At 34.5% G+C, this 14236-nt stretch overlaps 1 protein-coding gene across 1 annotated transcript in view; it reads left to right on the plus strand.

The window, feature by feature from the left end:
* The window catches only part of BCAS3 (BCAS3 microtubule associated cell migration factor), a 957541-nt gene that overhangs the window by 287498 nt on the left and 655807 nt on the right, over nt 1-14236 (plus strand). The window contains exon 10 of the mRNA XM_056814655.1: nt 2208-2284. Within this exon, the coding sequence (XP_056670633.1) occupies nt 2208-2284 (77 nt within the window). The remainder of the gene's footprint in view (nt 1-2207; nt 2285-14236) is intronic.

Genomic DNA, 14236 nt, shown 5'->3' on the forward strand with positions numbered 1-14236 from the left:
TATTGAGAATAATATTGAGAACAATATTGAAAACAATATGTGAAAAAATTCAAAGGTTTTTGTCTTATTTTCTATTTGTTCCAAATATTTTCCTTTATTGATGATTTGTTTAAAAATTCAAAATATAGTCCAAAGTCTTCATTTAAAAATAGGTTTGCTATATTTCTTTATTTCTGTCTTGGAATATGGGAATATTGGTAATGTTTTTAAAAGGTACAGATTATGGAGCAAAAAGAAACCCAGAATGTTATGTCAAAAGGATATGCATTATGCTGATTGTATTCACCTTATTTATTTCCCCAAGTTATTAATGATCATATAACTCATGAGTGGCAGGTAGAAGCAGATCTATGAGTGAGTTATGAAAGGTCATCAGTAAAAAAGAAAAATAAATTATGTATTTGTAGCCAGACCTTTGAATATTTTGTTGGTGCCATGCTGACATTTCATATTATATAAAAAGTTTAAAAAAAATTTATCTCAGTGTTAAGTCTCACAGAAAACCTTTAGTAGATTTTAGCCACTCTGCTAGTTGTACTAGTTCTCCAAAACTGAAGATTGACAAAGACAATATGGTGTTTCATGTGAATGGAATCTAATTTGTAACAGGTCAGTTTTTTGTATCACTAGTTTGTTTTTGCATTGTCCTTTCCAAGCAAAGAACAAAGCATTGTTGCACTCCTTTTAGATCTTAAAATGCTTCATGGAATTAATCTCTCTAAAAAGAATTGTTTTGGAAATGATTATCATCATTTATCTTTTTGTACTCTGAATGACTCAGATTTGACTTCTCACCATTGTACCTTCTTAAAGTCTTGATTCCTTGGTTTTATTGAGCTACTATTTGCTGTCAATGAAAGAAGGATCTCTCATTTTTACATATCTTCTGCTGAACCAAACCTGAGTCCTAGCTCTGCCTAGCTCTGTTGTTTTCATAGTATGAATAGAGCCTAGAGTCCTTACACATTTCATAACTAGAATTGTTGTGAGGATTTTTTTCCCTTGTAGTAAAAATTTGAACCCAATATTTCTGAATGAAAAACAGACATTTCTAAAACTTATTATCTGTTTCATGTGTTATTTGATTGGATGGTCTTTTAAAATTTTAACCACTTACCTTCTGCCTTAGAATCAATACTATGTACTAGTAATCAATACTACTAATTATAGAACAGATAAATGGTAAGTGCTAGGGCAATGAAGGAACTTCCCAAGGGTCACACAGATAAGAAATGTCTCAAGTCATATTTGAACCCAAGCCTTCCTGTCTCTAGCACTTGCTCTCAATCCACTGAGCCACTTTGCTGCCCCCTGATTGAATAAACTTTTGTCAGATCACCTCAGCCTTCAGTCATGTTTAGGTCCTGAGTTGCTTTATTGTGTTCATTGCTTTATTTTCCTTGATATTGTCCCTTAAGTCAAGGTGTATGGTCTGCCACTTTTCAGTTTCATTTTGCCCAACTCTGTGTACATATATAGCACTGGAGGAAAATGTTACCCACGTTGCCTGAATTAAACAATGATTTTTTTTTTAGAAAAGATTGAGATTAATGTCACTATTACTTCATCTTGGTGGAATTCTCATCAATTTAATGTAAAGAGTTGATTCATTTGTGCTGTTTAGTCACTGCTCTCCTAGTTTTTTCTATTGTCCTTGCTTTTGGAAATCCAGCAATCGTTTTAATGACAATTTTCATAAATCCATTTGATCTTTAATTCCCTGACTGAGCTGTTAGAGAAAAAAACACTTTTAGAAAATGATGAACAATTGATTGTTAAACTTAGCCATTTGTAATGAAGATGGATTTCACAGAATTATAATCCCTGGAAATTCCACTTAGGGTAAATAGAATTGAAGGGAGGGCAAAATATGTCCATTTAACCATTGGTAGAATTTTTCTTCTGTATTAGATTTTCTCCTCTAACTCCCTTTTTTCTTTTTCTTATGAGCTAAGCTCCTTTGTAACATTCTTTTTTCCTCCTCCAAAAAGGTTTATTTGTTTGTTTTTAATAAAGAGACGAATTGTAGCTTCACATGCAGTATTCATTTGAATTATAGTATCATCATATAGTTTGATTAATTATTATTGATTTTTTTAGAATTTTTTCAGCATGCATGATGTAACTGAAATGAATTTATAGAATTTCAAGGCAACACAATGATTTTTCACTCCTGTTTTTTTCACTCTTTTCTTTTCATATTTTAGAATCCTCGTTGTAGTTTTGCAAGAGAAAATTGCTGCCTTTGATAGCTGCACTTTCACAAAAAAGTTCTTTGTTACAAGTACGTATATATGTTTTAATTTGTTGTCTGCAATATTTCTTTGTATTTATATTGCATAACTACCATATATCATCAATATAGTAGTTTAATCCAATTAGTTATCCTTTTCTATATATTGTTATCAGTGTTTGATAGGTCTTTATTCTTGTTTTCCCCTTAATGCCTATTTTCTTTACATTTTCTATGGGCAAGTTTCCTATTCTGGACCTGTGATTTCCTTCTTTTTAAGCTGGAGATGGAAATGCCTAATTATTCATTTATTATGGCCTCATAATGTTTACTCATGCTTTAAAACATTTGCACCTTGTTAGAATTTGCACATTTAGTACAGTATACTTAAAAAGAAGGTAGTTTAATTATGCAATTCTGAAGCAAGGAAGCTATGTCTCACAGAAATGAAGCCCTTTATTTACCTTTTGTGAGAATAAAATGGGGGCAGGGTCATGATTCATCCTAAAGAATCTAAGACTCAGTTCCTCCCAGGATGCCACTTTTGAGTCCATATGCTTTCTGGTGGAAAAGACTGTTTTTGAAAGGTGCCTATTCTCTACAAGAAAACAAATTTTAAAAAAAAAAGGATTTTCCAGTCCTATCCTGCCTCTGATTTGATTTTTGCATCAAGTTCTTATGGACTCTCCCATTGATTCTGTTGCATTGAATATTGAGTGGATTACAGTTGTATTAAGTGGAGCTTTTGACTTTTTGCGGATGTTTATACCAGCATACAGATACCTGGGAATAGCCAGGTATTGTGCATTTTCTTGTAATGCTTCTGGTATGCTGCCAGAATGGGTTTTCCCTTACGTTCTTGCATGTTCTAGTAGGGGAAAAATGAGAATGAATTCAGTTTTGAACTTTTTATGCTATTCCTTACCATGTCATGTCTAGTAGAAGTATAAGGGTTTAGAAATATAATTAAAATTTTTCTCTGCATATCTTTCTTTTGTAAATATGATAATAGACTTCCGTTTGAATTAGGGAAAATGGATGCTTTCAGGAATACTAAGAAAATCAGTATTTTTAAACCATTATACTACAAGATACTAGAGTACTGAACTCAGTAATCAAGAAGTGAGTTCTGGGTCTAACCCTGACTCTTTCTAGATAGAACATATATATTACTTAAGCTTTCCTATCTTCTTTTTTTTTTAACCTATTGTGAGATTTATGGGAAAAAATTTAAATGAAGCCTATTGAAATCTTAAAAGCAGAATTTCAATATTAAATATTGTTTTTGTCCTCTCAAAATTTTTTTCTGCAGAAGTGACCAAACAATACTGAGTGGATCAATAACAATACATTTTTAATGATGTCAGATATTAAAAGTGTGAATAGTTGAATGCCTCTTTTTATCACTTTAGGAAAAACAACTCAAATGTGTAAACACAGTTCCTGAATTAAAATGAAATTGAATCCATTCAAGGTGTTGATCAAATATTTTCTATGCACTAGATGTTATAAATGCTACCTAGAATATAGCAGAGAATCTTTTTCTTGCATGATTGTATAAACTAGTTGGGTTCTTATACTCTGTTTGAGAGTACCATTTTTATACATGGGCAATGCCATTCTTTTAAAAAAATTTTAGTTAGTCTATTTAGAACAGTATTTCTTGGTTACAAGAATCATATTCTTTCCCTCACTTCCTTACCCCCATCTTTCCCGTAGCTGACATGCAATTCCACTGGCTATTACATGTGACCTTGATCAGAACCTATTTCCATGTTGTTGATGTTTGCACTAGGATGTTCATTTAGAATCTATATCCCCAATCATTTCCCCTCGGCCAATGTAATCAATCAGTCCTTTTTCTTCTGTGTTTCTACTCCCACCGTTTTTCTTCTGAATGTGGATAGTGTTCTTTCTTGTAGATCCCTTTTGGTTGTTCAGGATCACTGCATTGCCACTAATGGACAAGTCCATTATATTCGATTGTGCCACAGTGTATCAGTCTCTGTATAATGTTCTCCTGGTTCTGCTCCTCTCACTCAGCATCAGTTCCTGGAGGTCATTCCAGTTCCCATGGAATTCCTCCATTTAATTATTCCTTTGAGCACAATAGTATTCCATCACCAACATATACCATTATTTGTTCAATCATTCCCCAATTGAAGGGCATCCCCTCATTTTCCAATTTTTTGCCACCACAAAGCGCAGCTATGAATATTCTTGCAAAAGTCTTTTTCCTTATTATCTCTTTGGGGTACAAACCTAGCAGTGCTATGACTGGATCAAAGGACAGACAGTCTTTTATCAACTTTTGGGCATAGTTCCAAATTGACCTCCAGAATGGTTGGATCAATTCACAACTCCATCAGCAATGCGTTAATGTCCCAACTACTTTCCTTTGCTGTCATGTTAGCCAATCTGCAAGGTGTGAGGTGATACCTCAGAGTTATTTTGATTTGCATCTCTCTGATTATAAGATATTTAGAACACTTTTTCAAGTGCTTATTAATAGTTTTGATTTATTTTAACTGATAGTTGCCTATTCATGTCCCTTGCAGTTGGAGAATGGCTTGATTTTTTTTGTACAATTTATTTATGTCTTTATCAATTTGAGTAATTAGATCTTTGTCAGAGGATTTTGTTATGAAGGTTGTTTCCCAATTTTTGCTTCCCTCCTAATTTTGGTTGCATTGGTTTTGTTAGGCCATTCTATGAGTAACTTTATTTGCTTTATAGCCTGATTAAATTGGGATGTCTTAATATCTCAGTTCTTTCATCCAGTGACCTGATTGATTATAATTTATTCCAACCATTAATATATCATTGTATTTCTTTCATATTTATACAACCGTATGCATATTTTTCTGGAAACTATTGGTTGTATTCCCAAAAGGTCTTTTTTTTTTATTCCTTATTTTGTCACCTATGTTAATGTAAGAGAACATAGGGCATTGTAAGAATTGTTCTGTTTGCCCCACTTAGGTTCACTTCCCTAATTTTCCTTTTTAGAGAGCTGTAGTCTGAAGGCCTATAGCTCAAATACATAGGGAGATCCAACTACCAGGGTTTTCTGAGCCTTTGTTCTGAGATCCTATCAGTACCACTTATCCATAAGGAACCAAATATTTGTCTTTTGGTTTTGGGTAAAGATACAGGCTGCCTAATTCTTGTTATATTCGCAACATAAATTTACACTTATATCTCATGCTTCCTAGTTGTGGTATTTTTATCTTTTCTTTTTGAGCCCATCCCAAAACAAAAAAGTCTAGACTTGCTGAAAGCTATTATGGTATAAACGTTGAGAGTAAATTGGAAAATTCCCAAGCCCATCACCATTCCATTTCTAATGTGAATAGCTAGAGATTGTGTGTGTGTGTGTGTGTGTGTGTGTGTGTGTGTGTGTGTGTGTGTGTATGGGTTGGGAGAGTGTGTTTAGAAAATATCCAGACTCTGAGAACCACAGTCCTATGTACTTGTCAAAATGAGCTCTGGAAAGGTAATATTAAAGTTACCAATAGGTGTCAGCTTCTTCCTTTGTTAGGAATATTCTACAGGGAACATTCACCAGACAGAACAAACAGTGGATTATATACATTTAATGGGAGGGATTGGTTTTGGAACTATATATCTTATAGAATTTACTCATGGAATTTTTCAGGTCCAGGGCACAGTCACTTATAGTAGTATCAGATTAAAATAGAATACACTTAAGAATAGATTAAAGTAAATAGACTTGGATTTAATTTGAAGGAATGGCCTTTGAAACATATGCAAGACCTAATTTCTCTTAATATTTGGAATAGGAATGAAGCTATCACATCAATTTTTTTTTTTTTGGTGAAGGAAATCATTAGTCTCTTTAAGTTGTTGTTTGTCTTTTATATTTGAAGAGGGTAAAGGTCATCATGGGGTGATGTCTTAATTTAAAAATAAATTATATTCATGTGACCCAGATTTGCACAAAATTATGCATGCTTATTTTAAAATTTTAAGTAATCTGAAAACATGTTCAGCATAAGGATGGGGTTCTTTTAATCTAATATCTATATGTGTCTGCATATTTAGAAGGGTCCAATTGATATATATATATATATATATAAACACAATTTATATTATTTAGCTTTCTAATAAAGCTTTTAAAGAATTGTTAATTTATTATTTAAAAAATATTTAAGTTATACCAAAATATCTTTTAAAATCAATGTAATGAGATAATCAAGTTTTCCTTTTGGGAAATTTTTTTCTTCTGAGTGTAAGCTTTTAGGAACAATTTCCTTTTATTGCACTTAGATGTTTTTTCCCCTTGCACCATGAAATAATGTTTTGTTCCATCCTTCTGTGGCACTCTCAGGTATGAGGAGTGATGGAATCAGTTTGTGTTGTTTCCAGGATTTTAATTAACTCTGCCATCCAAATTCCAAGAACAGAAAGTGAAAGAAAGGATATATTTGGGAAAAAAATGATATTTAAGTAGTCAACAGATTGCCTTGCTTCTTAAAGAAAATGATAGATTTCATTCACACTGTCCTAGGGTCTAGGCCTTTGCTTATTTGGCAAATACATAATTGTATTTTTGTAGCACAAGTCCAGAATATTTTGTTATTTTTGTTTATCACAGAAATGCCATTCCACATGTAACATTCATTTGTGGTGTATTTTGAAATAATGTAGACAATTAAGAACTTCCTAAATGTTTAGCTAAAGCCTTGGTTTTATTATTTTTATGTTCATCTGTCAGTTCAAATGAATGTCAATTCTTCTTCAACAACTGTCAGCAGAGTCAAGGAGGACTATCTGATTGTATAGTGTCCATAACTGTCTCTTTTTACAAACATTCAAGTCATCTCCTTCCTAACAGACTAGTTACCATAACCAAAGGGGAAAGCATGTGTCATGGAAGAGGAAGAGAGCTGGTTCAAAAATGGCTTAGATTTGGCTGCTTAGAACAGTTTTCTCTAAAAGTTTGGTTGCCCAGAACTTGAATTCACATTAAAAACAAGTCTCCATTGTAAGCTATTAAATCTAGGTGGGCCTCACTGACTTTCAGTTTAACTTTGGTTGCCTTGACCTCCAATAAGTTAGGAAAGGAAAGGCTGGATTCGTCCTCAGCCTACAGAGCCTGAAAGTTCATGTCCTAGAGCAGTTGAATGGGCTTATTTCATTCTTTTTCCTTTATTTACAATTTTGTGGTGTAAATCATTTCCCAAAATGGCTATTGACAATGGAAGCCATTGGGAACGTTGGACTTTAAAGATCTAGTCTTGTTTCAGGTTCCATAGAGACAAGCCTCCCTCCTGTAGGCTCCTTCCTAGGAAGTCTCATAGCAATGTTCATTCAGCCTGAACTGCATTCTTTTGAGCTGTCATAGCCTGAAGTTTTTGCCTTTCAGAGATAAATACATTTGTTGCAACCTTCTGGTGGTAGGGGATATTCTGTCAGAGGAGGAAGAAAGCATCTTATGACAAGGAAAACAACAAAACATCAAAAAAATAATAGGAAGCTTTATATACTAAAGATTGGCAGAAATATTATTCATTTGGCCCCAAATAGATTCTCATTAAGATGAGGAGAAAGATGATTTCTTTTTAAAAGTCACTTTAGAGTGACTCAAGGTCACTAAATTGTTTTAAAATGGTCGGTTTGGTTAACAAATCTCTTGGGTTCTTAGGTTGTCTGATAAAAAGTTCCCTAGTCAGATCTCTTTTTGAAGCTAATACTTTTGGCCATAGGTCCTTCTGTTTCTGGAGAAATCAGAAACCACAAAGTTTATGAAAATAAAATATGGGCTTGATTTATTGGCATCTTCTTGAATGGCTTCTCTCCCTGAAAATTCTTGCTATGCATCCTAAAATGTTTCCCTATCAAGTTTTCCTTTCCTTGTGTTCCTGAGTTTTTTTTGACAATGGTCTCATTGAATAGCTGAGACAAATATTGTTACATTATTAGTCTCTGCTGTAGTCTATAAATTGCTCTTGGTAGGAATTAGAGATCTGCAGAGTCAATAGTTGCTGTTGGAAAGAGTAAGGGACTTTATAAGTGCAAGCAACTTCTAATTCAGTTCTGACCAAGTGGTTTGAAGCCCATCCTAGGGAATTTTATCAAATCCTGAACCTATTCAGATTATCAAGAATAGGCTTTTTATAACAGCTCTCATTTGGTTAGATAGAGTTGAAGTTTTAGATGAAACTCAACCTATCTAATTAAAAAGAGAATGCAGATCTTTTCTTGCAAGCTTAAATTTTTGTAGATGTCTTTTTTTTTTACATCAGCAAAATACACCCTATTATTCCTTCCCCTCTCCATTTGAGACAGATGTGTCATATAACAATGCTGTTTTTTAGAGGCAAGAAAAGTAAAAAAAGAAGAAAAATAAGTTTGAGAACTTGGGAAGATAATAAATTTTCTGTTACAGACTTTTTAATGTTTATTGATGGATTCACAAATGTAAGTAGTAGTCATACACTATTAATTTCTTAAAATATTTGTAGGAATAATAACAGGCAAAATATTTACTTTAAAATCAGAGTTCAGAACATACCATTAAAAATTACTTGCATTCTGTCAGTGATTATGAGGAATTCTCCTTTTATTCATTGATTTAATGGATTTTATGCTCAAAATGGGAGACAGCATGATATGATAGACCTGGCTTCTGATTTCCACTCAGACACTTATGCCTTTGTAATCTTGGCAGGGCCTTCTTGGGATTCACTTTCCTTATCTGTAAAATGAGGCCTCAGATTCTGTCAAACTTTAAATTGATCACTTTAGCATCCTTTGTACATATCATCTTTCCAGGTATTATAGGAAAATTTGGGTTGGGCCTTAGCCCATATCCTCTTTGTGTTCAAAATCCTTAAAGACTATGAAAGAGAAGACACACAAAAAAAACATAGTAAAAGGCAAAATAGGATCAGTACTATAGTGGTGAAGCCAAATACCAAGGGGAGTTCAAGAGAGGAAGAGATCACTTTTGACTGAGGTCAATAGCACAGCCTTATTCCAATAGTTATAACATTAACTGCATTGTGGAGGGAACTGAGAGAGTATAAGGAAGATGCCTGAGACCATAGGTGTATAAAATTGTATGGAATTGGGCAGGGAAATGATAAATTTAGTATTTCTGTGAAATACATAATTTTATTCATAAGATTAGCTTAGAAATGGATCATAAAGTTGAAGAGGTGAGTTTGTGCCCGACTTTTGGTCTTCAGTAACAAGTTAAAGAATCTAGATTCAATTCTTATACATAGTGAGGAGCTTCTAAATGTTTCTGAGCAGAGAGTGATGTGATCAGAGAAATTTAGGAACATTAATACAATGGCAGATTTGAGGCTGAATTAGCTGCAGGATAGACAACAACAAAGAAGAGGAGTGAAAAAAAAAGACTTAAACTGGTTTAGTTGAAAGGATAAGGAGAAAATAGTGATGTCTTTATATTCCTTTTTTTTTTGTTCTCAAACTTCTTTGATGTGGAATTGACAACCACCAAATTGCAGAGAGTGATTGGAGAATCAAAGATTTTGTACAAAATTTTGTACTGAGAGTCATCATATGAAGAATAGTTCTATCATCAGTAGAGGGACAGGAATTTCAGAGGACCAACTTTTGGAGAGATTTGATGAGTTTTCCTTTAGTTCTATTGTATTTGATGTGCTGGTGAACTGTACTAGACTAGATGTCTTAGTAGATATATGGAAATGTAGACCTCATGAGAGAGTTAAAGACTAGTCAGCTATATAGAGTCAGCTATATAGAGGTAATCATTGAAGTTTTAGCAAGGAGGGCAGCAATAGGAAGGAAATATGCATTACTATGTCTACTCATGCTGGGGATTGTGAATAACTGGTTTATTTAGTTAGTGAGAAGTGATACCTCTAATGCTGGTATGTTTGAGACTCATTTTGATAATATTACAGGTACAGAGTAATGAGGTGCAGAAAGAGGGGACAAGTTCAGTAGGATTACAGTTGCAATCTTTCTTGTACCTCAGTATTTTCTACTCTGTGATTGTATATATGATCTGCTGTCAAGTCACCTATCCCATGAAGAACTTGTTGCCCTAAATATTTCTCAAACATGTAATATTATTGCCTGTGAAGCATTTGTGCTTTCAGGTTTAGGTTAAGGTGGAAATCTGTTATGTGCTTTTTGAAGGTTTAGGATTAAGGTTGAAAGGGATTTTTTTTTTACCCTTACCTTCCATTTTGGAGAGTATTGACTCTAAGGCAGAAGAGTGGTAAGGTCTAGGAAATGGGGGTTAAGTGACTTCTCCAGGGTCACACAGCTGTGAAGTATCTGAGGCCAGATTTGAGAAAGGGATTAAATTTTTTTTAAATTATTTTTTATCTTGAGATATTTTTATTTAAATATTTAGAATATTTTCCCATGATTACAAGATTCATGTTTTTTCCCTTCCCTCCTCCAAGCCCCCTCCTATAGTTGACTTGCAATTCCATGGTGTTTTACACATGTCATTGATCAAGACCTATTTCCATATTATTGACATTTGCAGTAGGGTCATCATTTAGAGTCTTAAGTTCTTAATCATATCCCCACTGGCCCTTTTGATCAAGCAGTATTTTTTCTTCTGTGTTTTTTTTTAAATTAATTTATTTAGTCAAATTAGAACATTATTCCTTGGTTACAAGAATCACTTTATTTTCCTCCCTCCCCTTCCTCACCCTTCCTGCAGCTGAAGCACAATTTTATTGGGTATTATGTGTGATCTTGATCATTACATGTGTCCTTGGTCAGAACCTATTTCCATGTTGTTGCTGTTTGCATTAGGATGTTCATTTAGAATCTACATCCCCAGCCATATCCCTATATCCCCTCGACCCATTTAATCAAGCAGTTGTTTTTCTTCTGGTTTCTACTCCCACTGTTTTTCCTCTGAATGTGGATAATCCCCTCATTTTTCAATTTTTTGCCACCACAAAGAGCGCAGTTATGTCTTTTTCTTATTATCTTTTTTGGAGTACAAACTCAGCAGTGAGATGGCTGGATCAAAGATCAGACAGTCTTTTATCACCCTTTGTGCATAGTTCCAAATTGCCCTCCAGAATTGTTGGATCAATTCACAACTCCACCAGCAATGCATTAATTTCCCAACTTTCCCAAATCCCCTCCACCATTCATTACTTTCCTTTGCTGTCATGTTAACCCAATCTGCTAGGTGTGAGGTGATACCTCAGAGTTATTTCGATTTGCATTTCTTATTATAAGAGATTTAGAACACTTTTTCATGTGCTTATTAATAGTTTTGATTTAGTTAACTGACAATTGCCTATTTATGTCCCTTGCCCATTTATCAATTGGAGAATGGCTTGATTTTTTGTGCAATTGGTTTAGTTCTTTTTGAAGTAAATTTGAGTAATTTGAGTAATTAGACCTTTGTCAGAGGATTTTGTTATGAACATTGTTTCCCAATTTGTTGCTTCCTGCCTAATTTTGGTTGCATTAGATTTGTTTCTACAAAACCTTTTTAATTTGATGTATTCAAAATTATCAATTTTACATTTTGTGATTTTTTTCTAACACTTGTTTGGTTTTAAAGTCTTTCCCGAAGATCTGAACTGTATGCTATTCTGTGTTAAACTAATTTGCTTATACTATCTTTCTTTATATTCAAGACATTCATGCATTCTGAGTTTATCTCTGTGTAGTGTGTGAGATGTTGATCCAAACCTAATTCCTCCCATGCTGTCTTCCAATTTTCCCAGCAGTTTTTAACAAATAGTGGGTTTTGGTCCCAAAAGCTGGGATCACAGGCGCTTGTCATTGACTGTCTTGTTGAGGTCACTTACCCCAAGTTTGTTCCACTGATCTTCCTTTCTGTCTCTTTGCCAGTACCAAATTGTTTTGATGACCACTGCTTTATAGTATAGTTTGAGATCTGGGACAGCAAGGCCTCCTTCCTTTGTGTTTTTTTCCCCATGATTTCCCTAGATATCCTTGATCTTTTGTTCTTCCAAATGAACTTTGTTATGTTTTTTTCTAATTCAGTAAAAAAGTTTTTTGGTAGTTCAATGGGTATGGCACTAAATAAGTTAATTAATTTGGGTAGGATGGTCATTTTTATTATGTTAGCTCTTTTTACCCATGATCAGTTGATGCTTTTCCAATTGTTTAGATCTAGTTTTAATTGTGTGGATAGTATTTTGTAATTGTGTTCATTTAGTTTCTGTATTTGTCTCGGCAGATAGATTCTTAAGTATTTTATATTGTCTAGGGTGATTTTAAATGGGATTTCTCTATCTAATTCTTGTTGCTGAGATGTGTTGGAAATATAGAAATGTTGATGACTTATGTGGGTTTATTTTGTATCCTGCAACTTTGCTAAAGTTGTTGATTGTTTCCACTAGCTTTTTGGTTGATTCTCTAGGATTCTTTAAGTAGACCATCACGTCATCTGCAAATAGTGATAGCTTGGTCTCCTCATTGTCTATTTTAAGACCTTCAATTTCTTTTTCTTCTCTAATTGCTACAGGTTGTGTTTCTAGTATAATGTTAAATAATAAGTGTTCTATCTATTTTGTCCCCTTTGCAGATAATGTTTACTGATGGTTTTAGATATATACTGTTTATTATTTTTAGGAAAAGCCCTTCTATTCCTATGCTTTATAGTGTTTTCAATGGGAATGAGTATTGTATTTTATCAAAGTCTTTTTCTGCATTTAATGAAATAATCATGTGATTTTTGTCAGTTTGGTTGTTAATATGGTCAGTTATGTGGATGGTTTTCCTAATATTGAACCATCCTTGAATTCCTTGTATGAATCCTACCTGGTCATAATGAATAACCCTCGTGATTACTTGCTGGAGTCTTTTTGCTAGTATCTTATTTAAGATTTTTGCATCTATATTCATTAAGGAGATTGGTCTGTAGTTTTCCTTGTTTTTGACCTGCCTGGCTTTGGAATCAGTACCATATTTGTGTTGTAAAAGGAATTTGGTAGAACTCCTTCTTTGCTTTTTCTGTCAAATAGTTTGCATGGTATTGGGATTAGCTGTTCCTTGAATGTTTGATAGAATTCATTTGTGAATCCATCTGGTCCTGGGGATTTTTTCTTAGGGAGTTCTTTGATGGCTTGTTGAATTTCTTTTTCTTTTTTTTTTGCTTGGAGTTCCCTTATCCTTCTCTGTTCCATTCGCTTTTTGTTCATTGCCTGTATAGAATCTGTCGATGGCAATTTATTTTTTCTGTTGTTTGTTCAAATTTACCCCCTTGTTTTCTCCCTGCTGTTGCCTGAGCTCTTCCTCCTCTAATTTTTTTTTTTGTGGTTTTTGGCTGTTCTTTCTGTCTTCACCCTTGGTGTTTTGCCATTAAATATCACAGTGCAGTTTGTGAGGGAGGGGTGTTGGAGCTTGAGCTTCCCTGTCCTCTGGAGACTTTAATGGGAATAAGTCTTACTGGGTTGCTTGATGTGCCCTGGGGCCAAAACCTCGGGAAGGGGGGGGGGGGTGCAATATGGAGTGTCTCTGTTGCTGCAACTATCTCTCTAGCCCTCTGCTCTGTGTTTCTCCTCTATCTGTTTTCCCACTGCCTGTGTGCCCTCAAGGTACTCCCTCCAGACCAGAACCTTTGACTGCCCAGAGATTCCAGCTGCCTCAGAAGGCTTAGCACTCTAGGTGGGGGAGAGGTCCCGGGACCTTCCTTCTTCCTTCACCTTAAACCGGAGTGTTCTCAAATTCAGGCTTTTGGAGTCGTACCTTTTAAGTTGATTCCAACAGGAGGGTTCCTTGGCTCTGTCTTGTTGTTAGGTTTGATTTTCAGTCCCCTAGGAACATTTAGTTTGCAATCAGTGAGGAAGGGTTTTCAGAGGTCTGAAAGTTTGCTGCTTCTATACTGCCATCTTGACTCCACCTCGGAAGTGCCTTCTTCTCTGTTTTTACTCCCACAGTGTGGACAGTGTTCTTTCTCATAAGTCCCTCTGAATTGTTCTGGATCATTGCATTTCTACTAATAGAGGAGTCCGTTACACTAGATTGTACCACAGT

This window comes from Monodelphis domestica, chromosome 2 (assembly GCF_027887165.1).
Source record: "Monodelphis domestica isolate mMonDom1 chromosome 2, mMonDom1.pri, whole genome shotgun sequence".
Taxonomy (NCBI): domain Eukaryota; kingdom Metazoa; phylum Chordata; class Mammalia; order Didelphimorphia; family Didelphidae; genus Monodelphis; species Monodelphis domestica.